The sequence below is a fragment of the Ictidomys tridecemlineatus genome, chromosome 11 (genome assembly GCF_052094955.1).
Source record: "Ictidomys tridecemlineatus isolate mIctTri1 chromosome 11, mIctTri1.hap1, whole genome shotgun sequence".
Classification (NCBI taxonomy): domain Eukaryota; kingdom Metazoa; phylum Chordata; class Mammalia; order Rodentia; family Sciuridae; genus Ictidomys; species Ictidomys tridecemlineatus.
The window spans coordinates 2,312,622-2,337,799 of NC_135487.1; the positions used below are offsets into that span (position 1 = coordinate 2,312,622).

General features: G+C 62.9%; 1 protein-coding gene across 2 annotated transcripts in view; it reads left to right on the top strand.

Moving 5' to 3' along the window:
• The window catches only part of Ajap1 (adherens junctions associated protein 1), a 100,102-nt gene that overhangs the window by 24,836 nt on the left and 50,088 nt on the right, over nt 1-25,178 (top strand). For both annotated transcript variants that reach the window (XM_078025081.1, XM_078025082.1), the window contains exon 2: nt 22,561-23,354. In XM_078025081.1, the coding sequence (XP_077881207.1) occupies nt 22,561-23,354 (794 nt within the window). The remainder of the gene's footprint in view (nt 1-22,560; nt 23,355-25,178) is intronic.

Genomic DNA, 25,178 nt, shown 5'->3' on the forward strand with positions numbered 1-25,178 from the left:
CAGTTGACCAGTTACCCTCACACTAGTCCTCGGGCCTGGGCCCCCCTGACCGTGTGACCTCATCTTAAGCCCATCGCCACAGACCCAACTTCCAAATAGGGTCAACCTGAGGTCCCAGAGGGTGTGAGTTTGGGGCACTAATCAACCAGCGCTCCCTCCATGGGGGAGGAGGTGGGCAGGATTTGGGCAGGGCCCCTGGGGGGCCTTTCTCCATCCCTCGCTATGGGCTCAGTGGCTTGCCTCAGGGGGGTTTCACAGATGCCTGACCACTGAGGACCCTCTGGCCACCGTCCAGGCCACCAGTGTCCATGCCTGTCTCTTGCAAAGCCCCGCTCGCGTCTGGCAGCAACGCTGGGCCCAGAGACTTTCCAGACCAGGAGAATTAACAGCTGCGTGCTCAGGGGCACTGGGGGTTTTCTATAGACATGTAAAATTTGTTTCCATCCCCGTAAAAATGGTCAAGTTCAATGCAGCATTGCTACTTAGGATCTCTGATTCCATCCCAAGCATCTTTCTGGCAGGTTTTTATATGGACTTTCGGCTGAAGGGGAGACGAAACGGCCCATTTCTCCGCAGGATTACGTTTTAGTGTCTTATAACCTGTGCAGTATATGAGCTAAATAATAGGCCTTTGGCATTAGAATTCGGGAGGATTTGGAAATATAGCAAAGATAAACTTCTGAGCAAGTTCTGTTTGAAATGGAGTGTTCCCTCGTACCCGTTCTTGGTTTAAAATCCTGGGGGGAAGAGTTAAATAAATCAAAGAGACAGGTGCAGTTTTTAGATTAAACAGCCAGACTCATACAAAATCCCTTTGTCTAGACTGGACAAACATCAAGTGTTATTTCAGACAGTTTGATGAAACGCCCCACTGTTAACCCGCAGCCTGCTGAATGCCCGCAGTGTTCGCCCCGGCCTCGGGAAGCCCGTGTTTTCAGCAGCACGGACAGTGTGCAGAATCGCCACAGACTGCAGCGGAGAGGAGCGCCAACAGGCCACACTGTCCACCTCCCTGCCACCAGCCCCAGGCCAAGCAGAGGAGGCGGGGTGCTGGGCACGCCCGTCCGCCGGGCAGGCCCCTGGGGAGACCCGCGAGGCAGACGGGGGCTCTGGGGCGAGGCTCGGAGGCCGGCAGCATTTTTCCTGCCTCTGGTTTGCAGAAGGGTGGAGTCCTGTCTGTGTTCCAGACCCTTCTGCCCCGCTCACCCGGCCAGTCCAGCCGGGGCAGGAGCCTGTGTTAAAGGCACACCTGGGGGCAGAATTGTCCTGCCCGTTCCAACAGAGCTCTGAGCCCCACCAGCACTGCACAGAGCAAGGCCTCTCTGGAAGCACCCAGGTTCACACCCCCATCTCCAGTTTGCTCCAGGTCAGGCAGGGCTGGGCCCGAGGGTGGCGCAGTGCTCCTGCTCATCTTGGGCACCTCGCTCGGGTTCTGGGCCTCAGTCTCCCACCTGCAAAGCCCTGGCTGTGACCACAGCCAGTGACAGCTCCTCTCAGCTGCTGTTCCAGGTCAGCTCTGAGGTCCCGCCCATCCTCACTGCAACTCCGTGATGACCTGCGTGTACAGCTGAGGGAGCGGAGGCTCACAGGGCAAGGAGCCGCAGGGCCACACAGCCGGGACACACCAGGGCTGGGATCCACCTAGAGAGTGTGGCTCCGGCCACCCATGTCCTGTCACCTGTTGACGCTGGGATGCCATGGGCTGGACACCCATCCCGGCTCCCCTGCTGCGTGGCTCCTCCGTGTGGGCACAGGGAGCCTCTCAGGCCCCTGCAGAGTGCCACAGGTGGTGCCCGTGGTCACCGGCTGCTGCTGGAATAGCATCTCCCTGCCTTTGACCCTCCGAGACGCCATGTCCACTCCCAGTTGAGCCTGGCACCTGTCGAGCTGCCCCCCGACCCCTTCTCTGTGTCTGTCCGTGACGCCTTTTCTCCTCCCAGCCTCGGCCGTCCCCTTGGTGCTTCCGTGTCAGCTGGATTCCCCGCTGACCTGGTCTCCTGGCCCCGTCTGAGCTCGGTGGCCCCTGCAGAGCTGGCCTGGCTTCCAGCCCAAGGCTGCTGTGTGTCCCTGAGCCCTCTGCTCAGGGGCGTCCAGAGCCATGCTGAGCCCTGCCTGGGGTTTTAGGACGTGGTGATGATGATGAGGAGGAGGAGGATGAAGAAGAAGATGACAATAATGAGGGGCTACACATAGTAGGACTGCTTCCTTGTCCAGTCCCCATGTTGGCCCAGGCCCCCAGTGCTCCTTCTGCCCCTCAGTGTCCAGTGGCAAGGTGGGGTGCATCCTGCACTGCTTGACGGAGATCCGACTCTCTCAGTGGTGAACATTGAACAGCCAGGGTTCAGATTTGCCTCCTACCTGCTGTGTGATCTTGGGTGAATTTCTCACCCTCTCTGTGTGTCACTATCTCATCTGTAGATCAGGATTCATGGCAGCATCATTCCTTCAGGGTGAGGAAGGTTGCGCTCTTTAATGCCAGAGGTGCTCGGTGTTCAGCTGGACGGGCCGGTGTCCTCACCTGGCCCTCAGAGCTCTGGAGTCTGCCGAGGGGGTGCCCAGGGCCCACACCCCTCTCTGACTCAGTGGTGGCTCATCAGTTTGCCTTTCTTGCCAGGTCCCAGGTGATGCCTCCAGGCTGGGGTCCCTACTCTTGAGGACCCCGGAGCCAAGGCCTCGGGGATAGTGAGGCAAAGGCAGACGTGGCCTTGGTCAGGAGAGCAGCGAGCTGTGGCAGGGCTGGTCCTGGGCTCGGGAAGCAGCTTGGTGCGCGGTCCCCGCCTCCCAGGGCACTCAGCCTGGAGGACTCCGGGGACTCCGCTGGCCCCGTGTCCGGTCTTGCGTCTCTTTTTTGCTCACTCTGCACATTTGAGGGTCCGTCCCAGCACCTGGATGGGACTGGGTGAGGGGGGTGCAGAGGAGGTGGGGGGGGAGGAAGGGAGCCCCTGGTGAGTCTGGGCCTGGTCAGGGGGTGGCCGCAGCTTGGGAAGCCCGGGATTCCCACGGTGCTGTCGCCTGAATGCAGGGCGGGATTGCAGCCTGCTGTGGGGCAGCTGCGGAGGCGGAGATTCTCCTGGTGGATGGGAGCTGGTTCTCTTGGCTCCGGATCAGCACAGCGGCAGGTTTGGGAGTCCAGGTGCCTGGGTGGGGGATGAGCTGTCTTTGGGGCCTGTGCCTCATGAACTGCCGGGGGCAGGTTCGGGGCAGGCTCGGGGAGCCCGGCTGCCCTGGGTGGGATGGGAGCCTGGAGCACGCTCCTGGCCAGGGCTGGTCCCCGGGAGCCCTTCTCCTGCAAGTCACCCTGCCTGGGTGAGGTTTTAGGTGCCTCCGCAGCTTGCCCTCCCAGACAGACGCCCTCCCAGACAGACGGCTTCTCCCCATCTCACAGAGGGAGCTGCGGAGGCCGGAGCTGTCCTCTGGTCCAGGGCAGACATGAAGACTAAAGAGATATTCTGTTCAAGCCGCCTGTCCAGGCCTCCAGGAGGCGCCAGCCTCTCCACCAGAGCGTCAGAGAGGCCACAGACCCGGGGAGGGAAGAGCAGCTGCCATCTTCCTTGGGACCACAGGGCCCGGTGGTGGCTGAATGGAGTCACAGACCTAAGCCTGGGCAGTTTCCTTCTGCTTTGTCACCTAAGTCACCGTGGCAGGAGGGAAAAGGACAAAACCACCGGGCCAGCCCATGGCTGCCAGTGTGCCCTTCAGCAGGCTTCCCTGGAGGCTGGGACAGTGGCCCAGCACCCATCTGAGCCATCCAGTGTCCGGCAGGCTACAGTGTCACTAGCAGGAGCATGGCCAGTACCTGCAGCTACGAAGTGCTCCAAGCCCATAAATCATGGAAAACAAGGACGCGCCTGGGTTCCCGCTGCACCATCAGTGCATTACCTAACTCAATCAGAAAATGGGAGGGCGGCGCCGTTTGAATAATTCCCTGTGAGAATCAGCAGATCGGCCGTTGTGAATGCCGCCTGTCGGCCTCTACCCGGGAGGCGTGTGGCTCCACTTGGACAGAGCCAGTGTCAAGCAGAAAGGGGACGGAGGGGCCCAGGCCCACCTTCTGGGGTGCTCACTCGGGGGTCCCTGATGGCCTCCTTTATTTGCAAACGTTCTGCCAGCTGCTGACAACCTGAATTTCACCGTTTGTTGGAGTCTGGTGGCAGCCGCGGTCTCTGCTGGTGCCGTCGTGGATCTCCCAGCAGGGCCTAGTCAGCCTGCGTGGCTGGAGCCTCTTCCTAGGGCTCAGGACCAAGACCCCTCTGGCTGCTGCCCTCCCGAGCAGGGGACAGGCCAGTGCCACAGAGAATGTCTGTCACCCCCTTAGATACACTGTGGCCCTCCCTGCCCTGGTGTCCACTCCCCCGGGCGCAGCTGCCACCAGAGGCCTCCGGTCCACCCTCGATCAACCCGAGATGATGGCTGGGGTCTGTTTGGCTGGCGGTTGCAGCCCCTGACCCAGACTGGGGGCAGGAAGTGCCAGGTGAAGGGAACCCCGCAGCCATCGGCACACACATCCCCTCCCTCTGGGCGCCCCCCGGGCTTTCTTTGGGTCAGTGTGGGCTGAGGTCTTTGTGGCAGGGACTTCATTCCCTGGGACACCCCAAGCTTTAGCCCAAGCCAGGCCCGAGCAGCTGAACTGAGGAGAGGCACCGGCCGCGTCCTCCTCCTTCCACGAGGCCTGCGGGTCCCCTGCACTTGCTGCTGCTCATAAGTGATCACAACTGAGTTAGGAGCTGGGCCTCCCGCTAAATCAACCCAGATCAAGTGGCTCGCGGCAGCAGCCAGAGTCCAGAGCGAGACGTTGCAGGGCCCGGGTCTCCCTGAGGGCCCTGGGAGGGGCCTTCCTGTGTCTCCTGGCCCCCGCAGACACCAGGCGCTCCTCGGCTCCCAGCGCTGCCTCTGTCCTCCCATGGCCTCCCCCTGTCTTTCCCTGACACTTGCCCTCGGGCTTGGAGTGCACCTGGATAACAGGTGGGTGTCATCTCAAGACCCCTCCATAAACCTCATTATGTATGCAAAGACCCTTTTTGTCTCCAAATAACGTCACTTTCACAGAATCAGGGGTCGAGGAGGTGGATCTATCTTCTGGGGACCCCCGTTCAGTCTGATGTACGACGGCTTCGTCACATGGAGAACCTGCAACGGCCAGAGACTGGGCACCCATCGTTCCTGCTGTTTCTGAAGCCCCCAGGGCAGCACCCCTCACCTGTATACTCAGGTGCCGCTGCCGAGGGTCACAAGGGGCAGACGGCCTACCATAAACCAGGGAGCCCACCCCGCCGGGCGGCAGGGTCCAGGTCCTGGCCTTGGTCACTCTGTCCTTCCCCCAGCTGGACTGGGTTCAGGGAGCTTGTTCAGGTGCTCTTTCTGGCCAGTTGCCTTGGGCCTCAGGAAGCCCATCTCCATGCTGGGCTCCCTCGAATGGATGCAGTGACGACCCTGTCCTTGGGGCTGAGCTCACCCCAGGCCTCTCCAGCTCTCTTAGCAGGAGGTTGGTTAGGAATCTGTCCCCTCTGCTGGCCAAGTGATCACGGTGCCTTGAGGTGAGGAAGGAAGGGGCTCAGGTGGACAGTACCATTGCTCAGGAATGTCCCCGCATTCTGTGGCTGTGGTCACCACCTCGCCCCAGGCACGGGCTTCAGGGCAGGCTCCCCTTTGTCCATTTGTCCTCCTCCCCACTGTGGATGTCACATGCCCTCTGGTCTCAGGGTCAGGACTCTGGTTCTCAATGTCCTGGCCTTGAGCTCTTCTTTCAGATGTCACCTGCCACGCAGAGGGCCCTCTCCAGCTTCTGTCCCGAGTTGACCATGGCTGCCCCTTCAGCCGCTGGACACAGCCAACCCCTCAGGGCTGGGTCCTCCCCGCAAGCCAGATGGTGGCGGGATCCAGATGGTGGTGGGTGCTGCTGGTCCCCCGGGCCCTCTGTCTTGGCCGCCCTTAAGCATCGTGGCACCCCGTCTGCCTTTCTTCTGCTCTTTGCAGAACATTCCAGCAGCATGGGAATTAGTTCACGTTTACGATGGAGATCACGGGGAGAATCTAGGCTCGAGGACCCAAAAACGCCTCGGAGCCCGCGTGGGCACCGCCACCGTTTAGTGGAACACCACGGGGGGTTATTTTGGGAAGCTGTGGATCAATTTGCGGTCTCCAGAACTCTCTGTTGTCTCAGCTGATGTGTGGAGATAAGTGTCCCCGGGAGGAGCAGCGTGAGAAAGCAGAAAACGCCTGACGCGGCTCCTCGGCCACCGCGTGCTGAGTCAGCTGTGCTTCTCCTCGCGGAGAGAGGCAGAAGGGTGTGGGGCGGCCTGGTGGGGCGAGGGCTGGGGTGGAGCAGGGCTGGGGCTGGGGTGAGGGCTGGGGTGGAGCAGGGCTGGGGCTGGGGTGAGGGCTGGGGTGGAGCAGGGCTGGGGCTGGGGCTGGGGTGAGGGCTGGGCTGGAGCAGGGCTGGGACTGGGTTGAGGGCTGGGCTGGAGCAGGGCTGGGGCTGGGGTGAGGGCTGGGGTGGAGCAGGGCTGGGGCTGGGGTGAGGGCTGGGGTGGAGCAGGGCTGGGCTGGAGCAGGGCTGGGGCTCCAAGGGTTAGGGTTAGGGCCAGGGTTAGGGCTAGGTCTAGGTGCATGGCTAGGGCCAGTTCTAGGGTCAGGTTTATGGTTAGGCCTGGGGCTAGTTCTAGGCCTAGGTGTGTGTGTGTGTGTGTGTGTGTGTGTGTTCAGTCTTAAGGTCATCTCAGGTTTTTGTTTTTGCAGGAGGAATCCTAGGGCGAGGGTTATTCGTAGATTTAGGACTCGTTGAAGTTTGGTTTTATGCTATCTTTTTAACCTGTTATCTTCAGTTCTCGGAGGGTAGTGTCATTACTCGCTTTACCATTAGGTTTCAGGCCAGCTGTACTTTAAAGACGGGGCATTTGAGATGTACCATGTTTTAGGGATCTATTTGGAGTTGGGTTTGGGGGAGTTCCCGTCTTAGGGTCAGTGGTGGTGCTGGGTGTGGTTAGGGGAGTTTGGTTGGTTAGTCCCATGGTCTGTTAGCTCTGGGCAGTTCCTAGGTGGGCTTAGGTTTAGAGTTGGTTTGAACATGTGTTGGGTTGAGGGTCCACTCCCGTGTGGTCTGGGAACCGCTGCCTTTTCCTGGGGACGCTGACGTCCTGTGGTGCCTGGTGTGTCCGCGCCTGCAGGACTGCGTGCTCCCCTCTGGGGCGTCCATGCCCGCAGTGTGCTACAGGCCTTCCCGTGAGGCGTGGACTCAGGCCCCCCTCTGAGTTCCATGGCTCTGTGCACCCCAATCCCCCTTTGTTGACCCGTCTGTGTGCTGGTTTGGGGGACACTGAGGTGAACAGAGACCCTGAGCCACGAGGAGGCTGAGGACAAACACTGGCTGCGGCTAAGGCAGGGTCTGTGGCTCTGAGTGGCTGTTGAGGAGGGAAGGGTATTTCCACCCGTGGCTGGAGTGCAGAAGAGGGCTGCAGGCTGTGGAGGCTCCAGCAGCCTCCTGGCCGAGGTCATTGCCCTCCTGTACCCCACATCATCCTCTCGGGGTCTGTCCAGGGTCTTGGCAGGCCCAGGCCCAACCAGTACGCCATAGGTGACCTGGAGCCTGGTGACCAGAAAGCACAGAGGGAGAAGGGGAGGAGTGTGAGGGGATGGCAGAGATGGGGAGGGAGAGGAGACGGACATCCTGGGGGACTGCAGCCTGTGAGGAGTCCAGACAGCCTGACGGACACTGTCCAGACAGCCTGACGGACACAGCCCAGACCGCCTGACGGACACAGCCCAGACCGCCTGACGGACACTGTCCAGACGGCCTGACCGACACTGTCCAGACGGCCTGACGGACACAGTCCAGACAGCCTGACGGACACTGTCCAGACAGCCTGGCCAACACTGTCCAGACCGCCTGACAGACACAGTCCAGACACCCTGACGGACACAGAGCGCGGCCTTACCTAGTGAGAACATTGAAGGTGCAGCTTCTTACTTGAAAACAAACAAGTGGTCAGCATGAGAATGGAATTCTCGGGAAACAAGGACCCTGATTGGCCATTCCGCCTGCAAAGATTCCTCCTAGAGATTCGTAGATATGAGGGAGGTCCCTCATCGTCCACCCCAGTCCCCCTTCCACAGATGGGCCAGCGCCGGGTCAGCAGGCGCCTCAGGAAGTGGGCTCAGGCTGAGTCAGGTCCTCTCCTGCCCACCCCTCTTCTGGGTGGGCAGGGCTGCCGACCGAGCACAGCCCAGGGGCTGCGTCCTCAGGATGTCCCTGAGGTCAGGTACAGGGAAGGGAGGTCTGGAACAGTCCCTGACAGACGGAAGAGAAGCACAGGGACATCCCTGTCCCCAAAGAGGCTTCAGAAACTGTTACTGACCGTCAGAGGACGCGCTGGGAGGAATTCCGCTGACTGAGTTGGTTCTGTCCTTTTCCCCTGCTGAAGGGTTGCCCGGTCACCACTGAGAACCAGTTGGTGGCACCTAAAATACCTCCTTTCTGACTTAATGTCAAGGAGGACGGAGCCTCCAACAGCCCACCCAGGAGAGGCCAAGGGTGGACAGAGTCCCGGGAATGTAGCAGGACAGAGGGCAACCATGGCCCCGGTCTCCAGCTCCCTCCCCTGGACCCCAGGCTGGATGTGGGGGCAGGTGGCGTGGGGACAGGAAGCAGTTGGGGAGGAGGACCTGGCAGGCTTCAGTCCCTGGGTGGTGTCACCTGTCGGTGGGGGGACTTGAGCCTCGTTTGCTCAACTTGAAATGTGGACTGCAGGGCCCACCCTGCTCCCGGGCGGTCACATCGGGCATGAGTGTGAAGGCCGTGTCTCTCCCAGCTGGGAAGCAGCCGGCACAGGTGAAGGACCCTTGTACCCTGCAAGCCCCGGGGGGTCCGGGGGGGGGGTGAAGGGGTGCTGCCCCTTCTGGGTCCACAGCTGCCCAGGTCAAGCAGGAGACTTTCCTTCAGACCAGGAAAAGTCCCGCAGCCAGGCTGCCAGGCCTGGGGCCGCGTCTGGGTTCCATGGCTGCCCCCCCATGACCCTGAAAAGTCCCCTAGTCCCTGGCAAAAGTGGGGACTTGGCACCCACCTGGCCATTGCGGGTCTATTTCCCACACTCGCACAAAGGTGCATCTGTCCCCTCCCTGGAGGGACACAGAGCCTGGGCAGGACCACCCCACTGCCCACCACAGGGAAGCTCAGGACTTCCCCTGGGCAGCTGAGCAGGGGCTGCCCGTGGGCCCACACAGGACAATTTCCCAGTCTGAGGTCAACCTGCCGTCCCTCACTGTCCCCTCAGCAGAGCTGCCGGCCACCCCCGTGCCACCCCCATGCCACCCCGAGGCCCCCGGGGCTGAGCAGGGCTTGCGGACAGAGAGCTGTCCAGCCACTCGGGTGACCTCCCGCTCTGAGGACAGAGCCTCGGGGCAGCTGCCGGCCCCCTGCGCACGTCCCCGTCCTCGGGCGCCTGCTCTGCCGTCTCCTGCTGCCCAGCAGAGCTCCTCAGACCCGTGACTTGTAAAGAGAACAGTCACTTTCCAGCCCTGGAGCCTCACGCCCCTCCCCAGGCTCACGGGGAGTCGGCTGCGTCACGACCGTCAGGGGAGCCATCGCGGGGACACGTTTCTCCCAGTCCAGGGACAGGTGCCCTTGGCTCGGGGGCTCGGGGGAAGGGCTGTGTCGTCATCTCCTGGGAGCAGAAAGAGCGCCAGAGGGCCTGCAGCGTCCAGCGCCTGGGACACGCCTCCGCCGCGGGTAGGCAGCTTCCTCATTGCTGTCACCAAAGGTCCGACAAGAACAGTTAGAGGAGGGAAGGGTGACCTGGTGTTCAGGGTTTCAGAGGTTGTCCACAGATGGCCGCGGCCATTTCCCAGGGCCCAGGTGCGGAAGAGTGTGGAGGAGGAGAGCAGCTCAGGACGTGGCGGCCAAGAACCCACCGCACACAGAATCCAAACCCAAAGGCACAGCCCAATGACCTGCCTCCTCCGCCACACCCCACCTGCTGGTGGTGACCCCATTAACCCTGCGTCAAGGCTCTCCTAACCCAGCCATGCCCCTCCAGGGTGTCCTGCATTGTCTCACAAGCCAAGAGCAGTCCAGCCCAAACCCCCCAGTGCAGAGGCCCAGAGCCCCCACAGAGGAGGGAAGGCCGTGTGCTCTGGGGTGGGGAGGACAGCCGGGTCGCGTGGCTGCAGAGGTCTGGCTGTGCTGCCTAGTGATGGCTGTGTCCCCTGGGCACACCCATGTTGTGACACCTTGAAGCTGACAAGGGTCTTGAGGGCTCTGTTGGGTTTCTGCTCTGAGCTATCCCTGAGGGTCATTAGGCCAGGGCTGGCCAGGGAGGTCAGTACAGAGGTCACCTCGGTGAGGCCCATCATGGGGCTTGGAGGTGTGGCAGTTGTGAGTGACCTCGACTCTTCCCATAGAGTGGGCGAGGGGGCTGGTCAGAGCGGGCTGGAGCAAGTGGGGCGCAGGGTGGCCGTGAGCCCGGGAGAGCTGGTCCTGTGGCCCAAGCAGCAAGTGGCACTGTCACTGTGCCACAGCACTAGGTGTCGTCCCCATGAAGCGGGGGCTCAGTGCCCCACCTGTGCCTGGAAGGGACACTCTCAGTGGACAGCCACCCTCCCCCTCCTCCTGGGTAAATCGGCCAGGCCACTGGTCCTCAGGAGGTCACTCATTGCCGTCCTGCCCAGGGTCTGCTTTGGATGGGTGGCCTTGTCGAGGTCCCGTGTCCTGCAGTTCCTGATTGTGATTGTGATGCTAAGGGCACGATGAGAGGCCACCAGCACCTTGGGAGGCAACTACCTCGCCGGCAGGTGGTCCAGGTGACAGGTGAAGGTGGGCCAGGTGACAGGTGAAGGTGGGCCAGGTGACAGGTGAAGGTGGGCCAGGTGACAGATTCCCATTCTGTCTCGAGAGCTCCCTGCACATGACCCTTGGTCACCTTCCAGCCCCACATCCCATCTGTACACGGGAGCAGCCATTTCCGCCTGCTGGGAATTCTGTTTGGAGCTTGGAACTCACACGCAGGAGGGACATGAGCCACGGTCAGACCCTCTTGCCCTAGAAGGCGTCAGGGCCCCTGGAGCACAGCATTCAGTGTCTGAACCACACTCTGCGGGAGGGCTCGGGGGCCATGGAGGGGCCCTTCCTCAGAGCCGAGGTCCTGGAGCTCAGGTGCCTGGGTGTAGGTGGGCGGCATGGCCCCTGGTCAGCGGAAAGCAGGGGGGGCCAGAGGTCAGCTGGCGCTTCCCCTTCAAGTCTCAGCCCAGAAGCCCCAGGGCCGAGTGGAACTTCTGGGGGGACCCTGACACCCACATCCCAGGAACACGTGGCTGTGTCCTCAGGAAGCCTTGCAAGTTCCAGGCTGGGGAGTGACCGTGCCTGGCCACCTGGGCCAGCTCCGCCATGTTCCTTTGGGGAGAAACTCCCCAACCTGCAGCTTCCAGGTCCCAAGCCAGCGGGCGCCAGCACAGCAGGTCCCCGAGAAGCCGTGTTCACTGGTGTGAGGGCGGCCTGTGCTGGCTGATGGCGGCCAGCATGGAGGGACTTCACAGCTGGCCACGGGAGGGGACCCTGGGAGAAGTGGAGAAGGGCGGCTGTGTTTTGTGTGCGCGCGTGGTGGCGTCTGTGTGCAGGTGTGACCGCTGGCCTGTGCTCTGTGTGCACACACGTGGGTCACGTGGACACGGGGAGCTGAACAGGGCCGCGAGGCTAGCTGAACCCTGGACTGGGGCAGGGGTCACAGGAAGCCAAGCCGGCGTCACAGGAGGGCTCTTCTGAGGGCCGCCTCTCGTCACAGGGTGTCTGTGGAAGCGGGGAGCCCAGGCCAGCGTGTGTGTTCAAGCAGAGACTGAGAAGCCGTTGCTGGAGGTGACAGTGGGCGTGGCTGCCCGGGTGGCTCCTCCCTGTCCTGCCCGTGGCCACCTCACCTGTGCAGCTGCGAGGGGCCAGGGGCAGCACACCCAGCTGGGGCCCTCAGGCAAGAGGCAGGGCCCTCAGGGTGCTGCCTCTCGGAACTTAGTGGAGAAGAAACCGCTTCTGTCTGGAGGCTGGGGCTCATGCCGGGGGTCTGAGCGGCCCTGGGAGCAACTGGAAAAGCCTGGGGCCCGTCCTGGTGACCAGAGCGGATGGGCTCAGCCTGCGCCTGCCTTGCCAGCATGTCGGTGGCCAGAGGAGAAGCAGGAGCCCGGGACCCACTGGGCCCTGTGGGCCCCTGCTGCCCCAGTGTGGGGTGTCAGGCAGGCTGGGGCAGCAGACCCCGGGGACGGGCCAGCGCCCCGAGAGCCGGGAAGCAGCAGGGCTTCCTTCTTTCCCACTCGGTCTCCTGGTGGGAACCGGACCTTCCAGCCGAGGATGAGGCGGAGCGGCCCACAGTGCATGGTTTGCCAAGATGGGCCCTGACCAGCCCTTCCAGCCGCTGCCCGCCACCGGTTCCCCACCCTGCTCAGTGGGTACAGGTGGGGCACAAGGGGTCCTGGGGCTAGGGACATGTGGCCTCGGCACCTTCGTAGGGCTGTGCTTGTCCTCAGTGGCTGCAAGGGCCCGAGGTGCGGTGCCCAAGGGCAGCAAGCACCCCCTGAGGGTGGGCTGCACTGTGTTGGGCGTTTAGGGCCCGACTCGCCGTCCCCTCTGTCACCACCAACTGGCAGGACCTGTGGGTTCTCAGCCCTCGGCTGCCCCACCATGGTCCCCGGGACACTGTGGAGGCCCAGGAGCAGCGTGGGCAGGGCTCGCTGGAGAGCAGAGAACTGAGGGTGCCCGGCCTGAGCTTTCCTGCTGCTGCCTCGGCCACTGTCCCTCCAGCACTGGGCACGCAGCTGCTCTGGGAACCGCAGCCTCCTGTGGCCAGAGTCCAGAACCTCGCCTCCCTTCCTAACACGTGAAGCTGGGCCTCTGCAAGGGCTCTGCCAGCGTCTGGGCACGGTCACACCCACCAGGTGCCAGGAGAGGCCAAGGGACACACCCCAGGCAAGTGGTCAGGGCACTCTCTGTGGCCAGGGCTGTCGGCTCAAACCACCTGGCCCTGAGTGTCTCCCTGGAGCCTCTCGCTCATGGTCCCCTCGCCAGCACCCGCCTCGGTCAGTACTGCCCCTTTCTGTCTCCGCAGATCCCGAAGGCCCTGGCCAGCCGTGAGCTCTGAGGGACCCTTCTCCCTGCAGCCTCCGTGGCTGGCTTCATGGGGGCCTGGCAAGCAGACGCAGTTTCGTAAATACCAGCAGGACAGTGGCCCCAAACCCAAAGCGGACGTTTCCCGTGAAGATGTGGGGCTTGCGGCGGGTGCTTTGGAAGTTGGCGAAACCCTGACATCTACTCCCTCTCAGTCCCCTCTTCAGGGACAGAATCTCAGTGCTGAGCGACAAGGCTGTCCCCAGGGCCAGCCTCAGTGAGGCACAGAACTCTGTCCACTAGGAGGGCACCACCCCGGGACCCGAGGCCGGGAGGCGTCCTGCGTCCCTGCGGGAGGACTTCTGTGGCTAGCTGGGTCCTCCGGGCACCGCCCTCTTTCTGCGTATTTTTGAGAGGCGTCCTTGCAGAGAGGCACGGCTACTATTTTGGTGTGTTTATTTTCTCTGCCGGGGGAGAGTAGCAGCCGCTTTTCCTGAGAGAACCTCAGGAGCCGCTCCCGCGAGGCGCGGGCTCCGTGCCGGGCGAGGCTCCATCCGTCCTCGGGGTGTATTTTTGCTCCCCACCGTCTCTCCCTCCACCCTCGGTCCTGGGTGTGCTTTCTTGTAGTTAAATATGCATCCTTGCGGTGGCTCCTGGGTCTTTGCGCGATGGCTCAGAACCTTCCGCTGAGCGTCCTCCTGGCCAGACAGCCCTGGCCAGGGGACCCAGGCTCTGGGAGGGGCCGGGTCTCATGGTGCCCAGCTCTCCCCCAGTGCCCCCCGGGAGCCTCAGACACACTCATGCTGGGCTCCCCCGGAGCTGCTGCACCAGCCTTCCTGGGACAAGGGTCCTGCGTCTGCTGAACAGGGCCCTCCGCTCCCCAGGATCCCCGGGAAGCCCCAGCCCAGAACTCTGTGGGGTTGTGCAGAACCCACGTGGCCTCAGTAGGGCCCCGAGATTCCCGTTCCAAGCTGGCTTCCCGGAGCAAAGTACCGATCAGCAGAGACGGTCCAGCCCTGATCCAAGTCTGTCTGCTTAGGGTAAGATGGAGAAGGGACAGGGCCCGACCCTGGGATGGGCCAGCTTGTGCAGGGGCCAGTCCTGGACCTTGGTCCTCACTGCCGGGAGCCCAGGAGGCGTGGTCCAGGGCTCCTGGCGGGGAGGCCCAGGTGGAGCTGGGCAGCTGCCCCAAGAGCGCAGATGCGAGAGGATGTGGGAGGTGCAGCAGGCCTGGAGACCCGCACGAGGAGCTGGTGGCCTGCCCGCTGACCGCCGTGGCATTCCGTCGGGGCCATGGTGGGGTCACCGCGGCGGGGGCTCAGCTAGACACAGAAGCCAGACTCCCGACTTGGGCCCCAGAACATTGCCACCCACTGTCCTGCCCACCCACAGCTTGTCACCACTTCACTCCCCCGGAATGCTTGCGGGCACGTTGCCCAGGCAACCAGAACGCCAGCGCGTTGCTATCCTTCCTCTCCTTCGAGCCCCTGCGAAGGCTGTGGAGCAGCCTGCGGCCCAGCACCCTGCAGGCTCCCTGCTCCAGCACCCAGGAAAGGGAGGGGCTCCTCAGAAGGGTGGAGGGACCACAGGGTCCCGCGGGCTCTCTTGGAAAGAGCCAGGCTGCATTCTCCCCAAGACACCCTGCCACCAGGGCACAGGCATTGAGGCTGCCTTTCAGGTGGGGAAACAGAGGCACAGAGTGGTCATAGGAGCACCCGAGCTCACACAGCCGGTAGTCTTCAGTGCCAAGAGGCCAAGACCCCACGCCATGTGGCTTTGGAGCTGGGTCATCTGCGGGCCTCCCTCCTCTTGAGGATGAGATGACCACTCTGGCTGGTCCGGCGTGAGAGGGACAGGACACAGCCTTGGCCCTGGGGACATTTGGAGTGGGAGAAGTCTCTGAGGTAGGGCTTTCTGCTCTGCAGGGGTTCCCTGCCCTCCTGGCTGCACCACAGAATGCCACAGACCCCCAGACAGTGACAACCGTGTCCGCAGACGTTTCCGCATGTGCTCTGGAGGGTCAGAGTCACTCCTAGGTGAGAACCAGCGGTGTGTCCACAGGACGCCCTGCATTACGGCCTGCACGGGGCTATGGGGTAGTTTGCTGAGGCCTGCTGTGCCACTGGATGGGGGTGTCCCCTGGGTGCTGTGCACACCCCGGGTACCTCCCAGGTACCATGCCATCACGCAGACTGCCCAGGAGTGGTCTCCCACTTCCAGGTTATGGTTTTGGTTTGGGTTTCTCTCGTAGGTCCCTCGTCCTGCAGGTAGAGGTGCCCGGGATCTAGCTCCTGAGCACAGAGATCTTAGGGTTCCTGGGTCCTGGACTCTGGGCCCAGATCGGAGGCCACCATGCTGGGGTCCCAGCCAGGCCGTCCATCTGTGGGTCTCACAGGGGCCTCGTCTGGCTCTGAGGGTTTGGTCTGCAGCTGTTTCCCGGCTCGTGCTCTGCAGAATGTGGGGCTTCACGTGCAGAACTCAGAGCCCCTGCCTGGCCCACAGCCCCCCAAACGTGGTGTGGAGCCCTTGGCCGAGGCTCACAAGCCCCCTGGGAGCAGGGCCCCAGGGTAAGGAGCTCATCTTGGAGCAGGCCGGTTGGGACCGCTGTCCTTGTCCCTTTCAGCTGGAGCATCCTGTGACTGCCAGGGGAGGTGACAAGCCACGGCAGCACACCCTCCCGCAGGTGCTGGCTCAGCTGCTGGAGTCGGGGGAGGCCCGTGCTGCCCTCAGGGTGTGCCCCGTCCCTGCCCCATGGCCCCTGGCTCTGAGCTACCTCTGAAGCAGGGGAAGTCCTGGGCCTTGACTTTGGAGCAGGACTGGGCCCAGCCATCACGGGGGTGGTGCTGAGATGACCCCAGGACTTGGGGTGAGGAGGGGGAAGAGGGCCGACCCTCGGGAGGGGCCTCGGAAGGCCTCTGGCCACTCCGGAGCTTCCCATCTGCGGCCACCGTGTCACCCTGTGCCGCTGCCTCCCGGGAGTCCCACGTGGCTTGCACATCTGGCGTGTGGGGCTGCTGTGGCTCCGTCCTGGAAGGGAGGGATGTTTTCCATCATGTTCAACGGGAGGCGGAGAGGCGCGGTGGGCGCTGACGGGACGCGGACTGACGTCAGGATGAATCAGGGAGGAGCAGCCTCGCGCTGCCTCCAGAGGAAAGTGCGTTTCCCTCTGAGCCAGCTGCAGGGCGGCGTCCCTGAGCAGGGCAGGGAGGTGGCTGCCCGGGCCCCCGTGGGCGGCCACCTGCGCCCTCCTGGACGGGCAGCCTGGGGGACCCTCTGGCCCGGGGCAGCCGGAGCCTCCTGTGTGGAGGGGAAAGGCAGGTGCTGGGGAGTGGCATCCTGCTCTCGGGCACAGAAGTTCTGGGGCCTGGGCAGCGTGGGCTCTGAGGAGAGGGGAGGGGCCTCGCTTCCCCTCAGGCACAGATTCCCGTGGAACACACCTCTCTCAGAGGTCAGCGTGGAGGGAAGAGGCCCGGAGGACCCAGCTCCCCACCCAGACACTGGAGCTTGTTGGCTCGTGGCGCTGGGGTCAGTCCATGGTGGACGGCCCTGTGGCAGGACATCATGGTGAGAGCATGGGGTGGAGCCAGACCACTCAGGCCGTGGCCGGGAAGGAAAAGAGAGAGAGGAAGAGACTGGGGTCCTGCAGGCCCCCTCAGGCACACCCCTCACGACCCAAAGACCTCCCACCAGGCCCCACCTCTTAAGGGTCCCACCTGCTCCCAGCAGCACCAAGCTGGGGCTCAGCTCTCCCATGTGGGCCTCTGGGGTCATTCAGGTCCAGCCCTAGGAAGGCCCGCGTACCCGGAGGCTTCACTCTCCCGAAGCTTAGCATTGGGCGTGGTGGCCCCGTTCCCTGGACCTCAGAAGTCACTTCTTCGTCCAGCCCCTGGACTCCAGCCTCCACCCCTTTCTGTCTCGTCTTTGCAGAGAGCACAGTCCACTGCCACCTCCAGGAGAAGGGCTCTGCACGGGCCTCGCCCTCCCAGGCCTCCGCCACCTCCCTGGCCAAGTCCGGCTCAGTGAGGTGCCCTGGGGCTTGGGCTTCTCCTTGCTGACTCCCTAGGGACTTCCCAAGGCACAGGGACACTTGGGGAAGACTAAATAAGGGGAAAACTGTGCCCCTGGGCGCCACCTACTGTGGGGACAGTTCCCATCCTGCCTCCTGCCTGGCCTGGCTCTCGGGGGAATCACGAAGAGGCAGGAAACCCCTGTGTGTACTGTGCCAGGGGCCTGTCCCCAAGATGAGAACCAGGGTGCTTTCCAGTGGTGCAGAGGTGACCTCCATGTGGTGGCCCAAGTGGCCTCAACAGGAAGGGGCCTTAGTGGGCAGATGCCCTGCATGGGAAGGGGTACCGAGGGTGCCTCCCCCGTGGCCACCTGCCAAGCCCGTCACCCCAGGCTGATGTGGGAAAAGTGCTAGGTGAACCCCCAGGAGGGCCAGGCAGGGAGCAGCTCCCCAGGACTCCACAGTCACCAAGATCCCACTGCAGAAAAGTCTGAGGAACCGTCATGGCCGAGAGCATCCCAAGGAGCCCCAGGACAGAAGGTGACGTGTCCTGGGCGGGGACCTGGGCCAGGCACAGGATGCGTGGTGGACTAGCAAGACCTGGGCAAGCTGTGTGGTTGAGCACGTGGCCCGCTGTCCTGACGCTGGCCCTCGAGCGGTGACAGGTACACGGGGACCCAGATGACCCCCAGTGGGACTGGGAGCTGAGTCCCAGGCACTCTTTGCTCTCTTCTTATTTTTGTGTAAAAATTATTGTAAGATGAAAAAGTTTGTTTAGCAAGCTCGCTGAAGTGGGTGGGGGGCAGTCCGGTGGGGTACAGGGTCCTGGGGACTGGGTAGTAGGACCAGTAAGTTTCCCAGGTGAGTCCTGTGCACCAGGTGAGGGGTCCTCCTTGCCAGGTGTGGGGACTCCACAGAGGAAGACGGACTGACCGACACTTGTCTGTGCTGTGCATCGTGTCCTTGAGCGCGCCTCGGGTTGTTCCTGGCTCTGCCCTGAGAACTGTCCATCCCAGGGAAGGAGAACACAGACACCTGTTGTAGTGTCCCCTGGGCAGGACCAGCACACTGGGGGTGGCAGAGTGAAGCAGCAAGCCCAGGCTTGGCTGACTCCCCAACACACAGCTCTGACCTCACAGGGGCTCAGGGCCAGGGTGTGAAGAGGCCGGGGAGCGGGAATCCACAGAGAACTGGGTGGACCGGCCACCTGCTGCAGGGCTCTGAGGTCGCGTCCCACCTTGAAGAGTCGGAGGTGGCCCCTGGCTGCACAATCCCAGGGCTCCCCCAGCTCGGGTCCTCCCTGCCCCGATGCCCCAGCATGAGAGGGACCAGCAGCCTCTAGAAGGCCCACGCTCGCCGCTAGCCACAGGTCTCCAGTAAGGTGCGACCCTGGGTACAGAGCCGACCTTGTCTCCCTTAACTGACAGTGATTTTCTTCTGTGGGGAAAACCTACGGAGGCAGCGAATTGAATCTCAGTTCTCTGGATCTTCTTAAACGATTCTTGGGAAAAGGAAATTTCAATAAAAAAGGAAGCAGGACTGTTGTACACTAGAGATGGGCAGCTCCCCCTGGGCACGGGGTGCCTGCCGGTGTTATTCTTCATTTGAAAAGTGTCCATCAGAGGCTGCCGGGCGAGCCCACCCTGGCCGGGCCCTGCAGGGCGTGGCCTGGTGCTGCCCTTGAGCAGGAAGGGGGTCCTGCTCCTTCCTGGAGTCCCAGGGAGCACTGCGGGAAGGAGCCTGCAGGTCCAGGCTGCCCGTGGTGGCCGTGTCTGAAGGTCAGGGAGGCCAGCCTCCCTCTCACCTGCCGACCAGGGTCCAGGGTCGACACGTGTCCACCTTGGCCCCTCAGCACCCCTGCACACACCCCTCCTCTGCCCGTTGCCTTTCTTGGTATTGGGTTTTGATGGACGTGTGTCATGTGGACCCTAGGAAGCAGTCAGGCCAGCGGTCTGAGGATGCTCTTAGGGCTACGCAGCCACCGCCTCAATCCCAGTGGCTCCCGTCCTCCCTGCCCTCAGCCACAGCCTACTTCCTGTCTGGATTTGCCTGTTCTGAACGTTCTGCATGGAGCAACCAGCCGACGCACAGCCATGTGGGTTCACCAAGGGCAGTATTTTCAGGGTCCATCCTTGTCCCTGGCCAAGTCTTCCTGCCCTATCCATGTCTGGACAATGTTTTGTTGTACCTACTGTGCGCTTGGATGGGCAGCTTTCTCTCTGGGTCACTGAGGTGCTGCCTTGGACATCCGTGGGCCTCTGGGAGTGGAGCTGCTGGGCAGCGCTAACTCCTTTCCAGGTCTCACCCAGCTGCTTCCCTCTGCCCGCGTGCATTCCCACTGCCGTGACGGGCTCGCCCCCTGCAGCACTGACCACTGTCCACCTTCTGCTGGGTGCTCTCCTTGTGGGTGTGAGGCCGTGACATGTTCTTAAGGGGTCTGTGGATGGTTCGGAGTTTGGGGAAGCTGACCCCACCTCTGCCTGCCTCTGGGGCCACTACAGAGGGCAGCCGTGCTGCGGGGCCTCCCTCCTGGGTGTGGGGGTCCCCCACCTCTCGGTGCCTGGCTGACAGCGCCGTGGTCCCTCCCTGGGTGAGCCCCTCCAAGCCTCCGAGACGGCTTCCTCATGAAGTGAGAGCAGCCGGGGGCGTCCAGCCCTGCGCAGGTCAGAGAGCATCCTGGGCTTCGGCCTGGTTCAGAGCTGGCTGGGGGCCACAGGGAAGTGGCATGGGGCTGCTCAGGGTCCTTGGAGGGCACTCTCCAGACCAAGAAATTCCTGGTAGCACTCAGGGCCAGGCTGGGCCCGGGGCCAGGCAGGGTCCGGGGCCTTTGGCCCCTGTACAGGGCCCCTGGTGCCTCTGCGCAGGCCACACCATCAGCCTGGGCCTTCCTGGGGGAGCAGGTCCCTGCGGGGCTTCCTGGATGCCGGGGAGGGGGAGGCTGGGTCCTGACTCGCCCACCAGCCCTCTATTTTCCCTCTGAACAAATGCGTCACTTTAAAAAGAAGCTGGACTTGGGGAGAAGCGAATCCACCTCCCCTGCCACGTGGCCATGGCTGGTTTTCTGCATAACAGCTGGGTGTCTAGGAAATGAGGGGTTTCTATGGTAACCAATTACAGCCCGTGATTGGTGAAAAATCACAGAAATATCCTGTGTGTGAAGTTATGCCGGGGAGGCAGGCCCAGGCTGAGGTGCTGTGGTTTTAATTTCCTGGGGCGATATTTCTCCAAGCCTGGATGGCGGCAGGTGTGCCCTTGCTCGCTCTTAGTGCAGCTTGCTGGGTAGGGCCTGGGGGCCTGGGGGCCTGGGGCCTGGTAAGACCTCGTGAGTCCTAGTGGGGCCTGGGGGAGGGTCTCATGGCTTCCCGTGGGGCCTGGTGGGGCCTGGAGGAGCCCCGTGGGGCCTGGTGGGGCCCAGCACCTACTCCAAGCAGAATCTCATTCCCCTGGGGCCAGACTCCCACCCAGCTGCACGGCAGGGGAGAAAGCTGTGTTTTCCTCCATCTCCCACCCTCGCTAGGTCGCCTGCAGCCCCAGAGGAGCTGCCTTCAGCACGTGCGGGGTCTTTCACACTGACCCAGATGTCCCTGTGCAGTGATGATGGCCCTGGTCCCTGCACCAAGCTCGGCTGCTTGTGCAGGGAAATTGCACAACACAGCAACCCAGGGCGGAGGCATTAGCATAATGAACACTTCCTAATTTCTGGAGCAGAGCACTTTGATTCTGATTAAGAAACTAGGGCCTTATTATTTGGGGATTAGCCCTTTTTGCTAATTAATGTCATTAATGTGAGGTTCTTTCTCTCAACATCTCAAAGACCCCTGGGGACCAGCTCATTCCCAAGTGCCAGGAGGCCTCGGCCCCGGAGAGTTGTGCACACACTGGGCCCAGTTACAGTTGCACACACTGACACACTCCCAGACACACCTTGCACACTCACTGACATGCAGGCACACCAGGCAGTCTCACACGTGGGCACGTGCAGGTGCCCATGGGCAGATGCAGGGGCACACGGGGCACAGCAGCGCACTCCCGTCTCACACGGACACACAGGCACGGGGTGCGTGAGGCTGACTCACATCTGCGGACACACAGCCACACGCATCTTCACACCCACACATGCTGACACACACACACTGCACACAGTCTCTTCCTCACGACAGGCACACACAGGATTGTCGAAGTCACACCCAGCACACACACTGACACATGCATGCACACGCTGCTGCACACTGGTGTGTGTGCACACTCGACAGGGTGTTCACACTCACCCCAATCCCGTCCTTTTTAAAGTCACATGACACCTATAAGGAAAAGTGGCCTGTGTGTCCCGGAGGCTCCGCCGCCCTGCCCACCCCCACCACAGCAGCGTGGGGTTTTGGGATTCATTTTAACTTTCAGACCTGAGGTTGTGACAAGAGCTGAGTTTGAATGGCACCTGTAATCAGTCCTCAGTTATCCGTGCCGTGGGAGAGGGCACGTGGGCCCGCGTCCCCCAGCCTGCCACGTGGTTCTGTGCTGTGCTCCGGATGTTCCCATGACGCCCCAGCGTCCACCTTCCTGGAGATGGCTCCAGGCCTGGGCTCTGGGGAGTGCTCCACGGGCCGTGGACACCACGCTTCCCCGGGGCTCGGCCTCCCCGGCTCGGCCTCCCCCAGGCTCTGCAGGGTCTGGCCTTTCTCCAGCTCCTGGGGCTGAGGAGGTGGACAGAGGGCTTCAAGGCCACCTGCGCCCGGGACAAACAGGTGGCAATGTCAGCAGGACCACACTTCGCCTCAGTGAACCCCCAGCTTATCTGGAGCAGGTCTCAGGTCCCCCCGACCTCGGCAGAGGCCCAGCCCGGGCGGCTGGCGTCCAGGGAGGAAGGCCCTGGCAGCTCTAAGACAGTCACATTCGCCTCAGGGCCAGGGCAGGGGCCAGGGCAGGGGCCAGGGCCGGGGCCAGGGGCCTTGCAGAGTGCATGCAGGTGGTGCTCAGGGGCCACCGACTGTTTGCTCCTTGCCCGAGTCAGACCTCGTCCCACCCAGGCCTTGGGAGAGCCGATGGCCAATGGCCGTGAGCCTCTTGTGTTTCCTAGAGGAGAGCACCTGGGCCTGGAGTCCGGCCGGAGGCTGGCCACTCCCATGGTTCTCAGTCTGTGTCCTCTTGGTGCCTCCTGTCATTATGGGCAAAAGGAGGGGGACTGGCAGGTCATCAGGTCATCACATCAGGGATGATGGGGTCCGTTGGTCTTGGTCCTCCTCCCAGGAGATGGGCCCTGTGGTTGTCAGCTGGCTGGGGGCAGCTCCTGGGGACCTGGAGGGCATGGTCTTCTCAAGGTGGAGAGGGAGATGCTCCAGTGACCCTCAGAGGGAGGGGTTTGCCCTTGAGGCTGAGCTCCTCCTGCAAGAGAAGACTGGCCTTGTCCTGCTGGAGGGTGACGACCTGGCCCCGCAGAGCCCTGCCCCGCCTTGCTGACCACTCTCCTCTCTCTCCTTCGCAGCTCCATGTCCATCCGCTGGCCGGGCCGCTCCCTTGGAAGCCATGCTTGGATCCTGATAGCCATGCTGCAGCTTGCTGTGGATTTCCCGTCCTGTGAGTCCCTGGGCCCAGGCCCCGAGTTCCGGCTCCTGCCCCGACCACCGCAGAGGCCCCCGCGGCTGTGGAGCCTGAGGAGTGGACAGCCGTCTCGGCTCCCTGCCCCTGTGTGGAGCCCTCGGGCGCCCCGGGCGGAGCGGGCCCATGGGCAGATGCCCCGTGCCAGGAGAGCCCACAGGCCCAGAGACCAGGTGGCCTCCCTCGTGCCCAGAGGGGGTCTCGCCAAGCCCCCAGCTGCTGCCAAATCCAGCCCGTCCCTCACTTCCTCCTCCTCGTCCTCATCCTCCGCGGTGGCCGGAGGGGCCCCCGAGCACCAGAGTCTCCTGCGGCGGGGGAAGAGGCACGTGCAGGACACTGGTCTCAGTGGCTTCGACTTCAGGGGCAGCAGGCCCACGACAGAGACAGAGTTCATCGCCTGGGGGCCCACGGGGGACGAGGAGGCCCCGGAGGCCAACACTTTCCCGGGCGTGTTTGGCCCCACCACTGTCCCCATCTTACAAACACGGAAGACGACTGTGGCCACCACCACCATCGCTGCCACCACGGCCACCTCCATCTCGCTGCAGACCAAGGGGGTCACTGCCTCCCCGGATCCCCGGAGAAGGATCCCCGCTGGGGCTAGCACAACGGAGCCTTCCCCCAGGCCCAGCAACAACGGGAAAGACAGCAAGCCCCCCCGGATTCTGGGGGAGACCTCAGGTAGGCGGCCACCACGGAGCTCTGGGTCTGTCTGGGGGCTGGGACGTGTGCGGCTTGGGAGGGAGGGACTCCGAGGTGTGCAGGGCGGTTCACGGGGGCCAGACTGAAAAGGAAGAGGCCAGGGGTCAGGCGCAGGACCACAGGGAGAGATGGCGTCCCGTGTCGGGGGCGCCCGGGCAGTCAGCAGGACTGGGGAAGCAGGTGGACGTGAAAAGGGGGCCTCCCTCCTTCCCATCCACCTGAGAGTGCACGCGGACACTGGTGCTGCCGGAGCAAGGCCTGGGCGGAGTCCTGAGAAACCAAGGCCCCAGAGAGGCCCCGCCAGGGGAGCTGGTCCAGGACCAGGAGCGGCCTTGTCAGCGGCCAGGCCAGGCCGTAGGAAGAGCCCAGCGCTGGCAACTGAAGCTCTGCCGACAGGCGGCGGGTGGAGGCTTCCCGGGGACGGCTGGGTGCCTGTCCCTGCCCCAGCAGCTGGTGCCCCGACTCCTTGGCCTCTGACGAGTGGCACCCGGAGTCCACCAGCAGCAGCCCCCCCCTCCACTTCCCGCAGCAGCTGTGGGAGGCGTCGGCCGTGGGGAGAAGGGCTCCCTCCACACCCAGGTCTGGGCGCCACCAACCCCGCCTGGAGCTCCTCGGGATCCAGGGGCAGGAGAAGTGCTGCGGAGCGCTCCCCGGTGCAGAGGGGCCGAGTCCCTGGGATGGGTCCTGCGAGGCTCCCTGACCTTGGCCAGGCAGGCAGCCGGCAGCCGGGGACAGGTTTTTGTGGGGCGGCCCGTGTTGGCCCTTCAGCTCACCATTTTCCTCCTCCCTTCACTGGACAAGACGGTGTGTGCCTCGTGTCACCCCTGGACAGCAGCTTGTCCAGGGAGCCGGAGCCCCATGCCAGGCCAAGGCCAGGAGCCGGCAGCTCCCTGGAGGGCCCGGGGCCCGCCTCAGCCACCCCAGCGTGGCGCCCGTAGCTCTGGTCAGGGGCTCTGAGAGTCTGACCTCAGTAGACGCAGCAGGTGCCCCCCGTCGCCTCCTCTGAAGACCCACTTGCTGTGTAGCCGTGGAAGTGGAATCAGGTTCCGTTTACCCCTAATTACATCCGTGATTACTCAAGTTAACGCCCAGGCCGGCATCACAGGGCTCAGCAACCCGTCCACAGCCCACTGGCTGCTGCTAATCCAGCGACAGATGCTTATCTCGGCAAAGATTTGTGCCTCTTCATAATATAATCTGGCGCTAGATTAATTTGTTTAGCAAAGCAAATTTAAAAGGGGGAAAATATGTGTGTTTGCCTCTAATGTAGAGAAATGTTGATTCTGGAAAACGCTACGGCCGGCAGGGAAGGGCCCCCGTCAGCGGCTGAGCAGCTTCACCAAGTCAAGGCGAAGGGAAGGGGTGAAGAGGAGAGGCTGAGATGATCTCCTAACTGGGCTCATCACAGCACAGCTGGTCCTACCTAATTGAATTAGACCCCAGCCGGAGTAATTCAAGTTAGACCCTGGGAAGGACTGGCTGATGACTCTGAAGTGAGCTATTTTCTTGGGCTCCGGAGGGCCGGCGGCGTCATCTCCTTCTCTGTATGAGCTTCTCAGTGGGAGGGTGGCAGGAAAGACCCCTGCAGACCCCTGCAGACCCCTCCTGCCTCAGCAGTCACCAGGGTGGGCCTGGCCCCACGCAGGGTGGAGCTGGCCGCTGCTCACACTTCTCGGACCTGCGCAGCAGGTACCTGTGGGCTCCCGGGCTGCGCTCTGGGAAGCTGCATGGCCCCTGCTGGGTGGCTGCAGCATCTGGGGGGAGTCTGGGCTCCACGGGCATGTCACTCTGTGACCCTGGGCA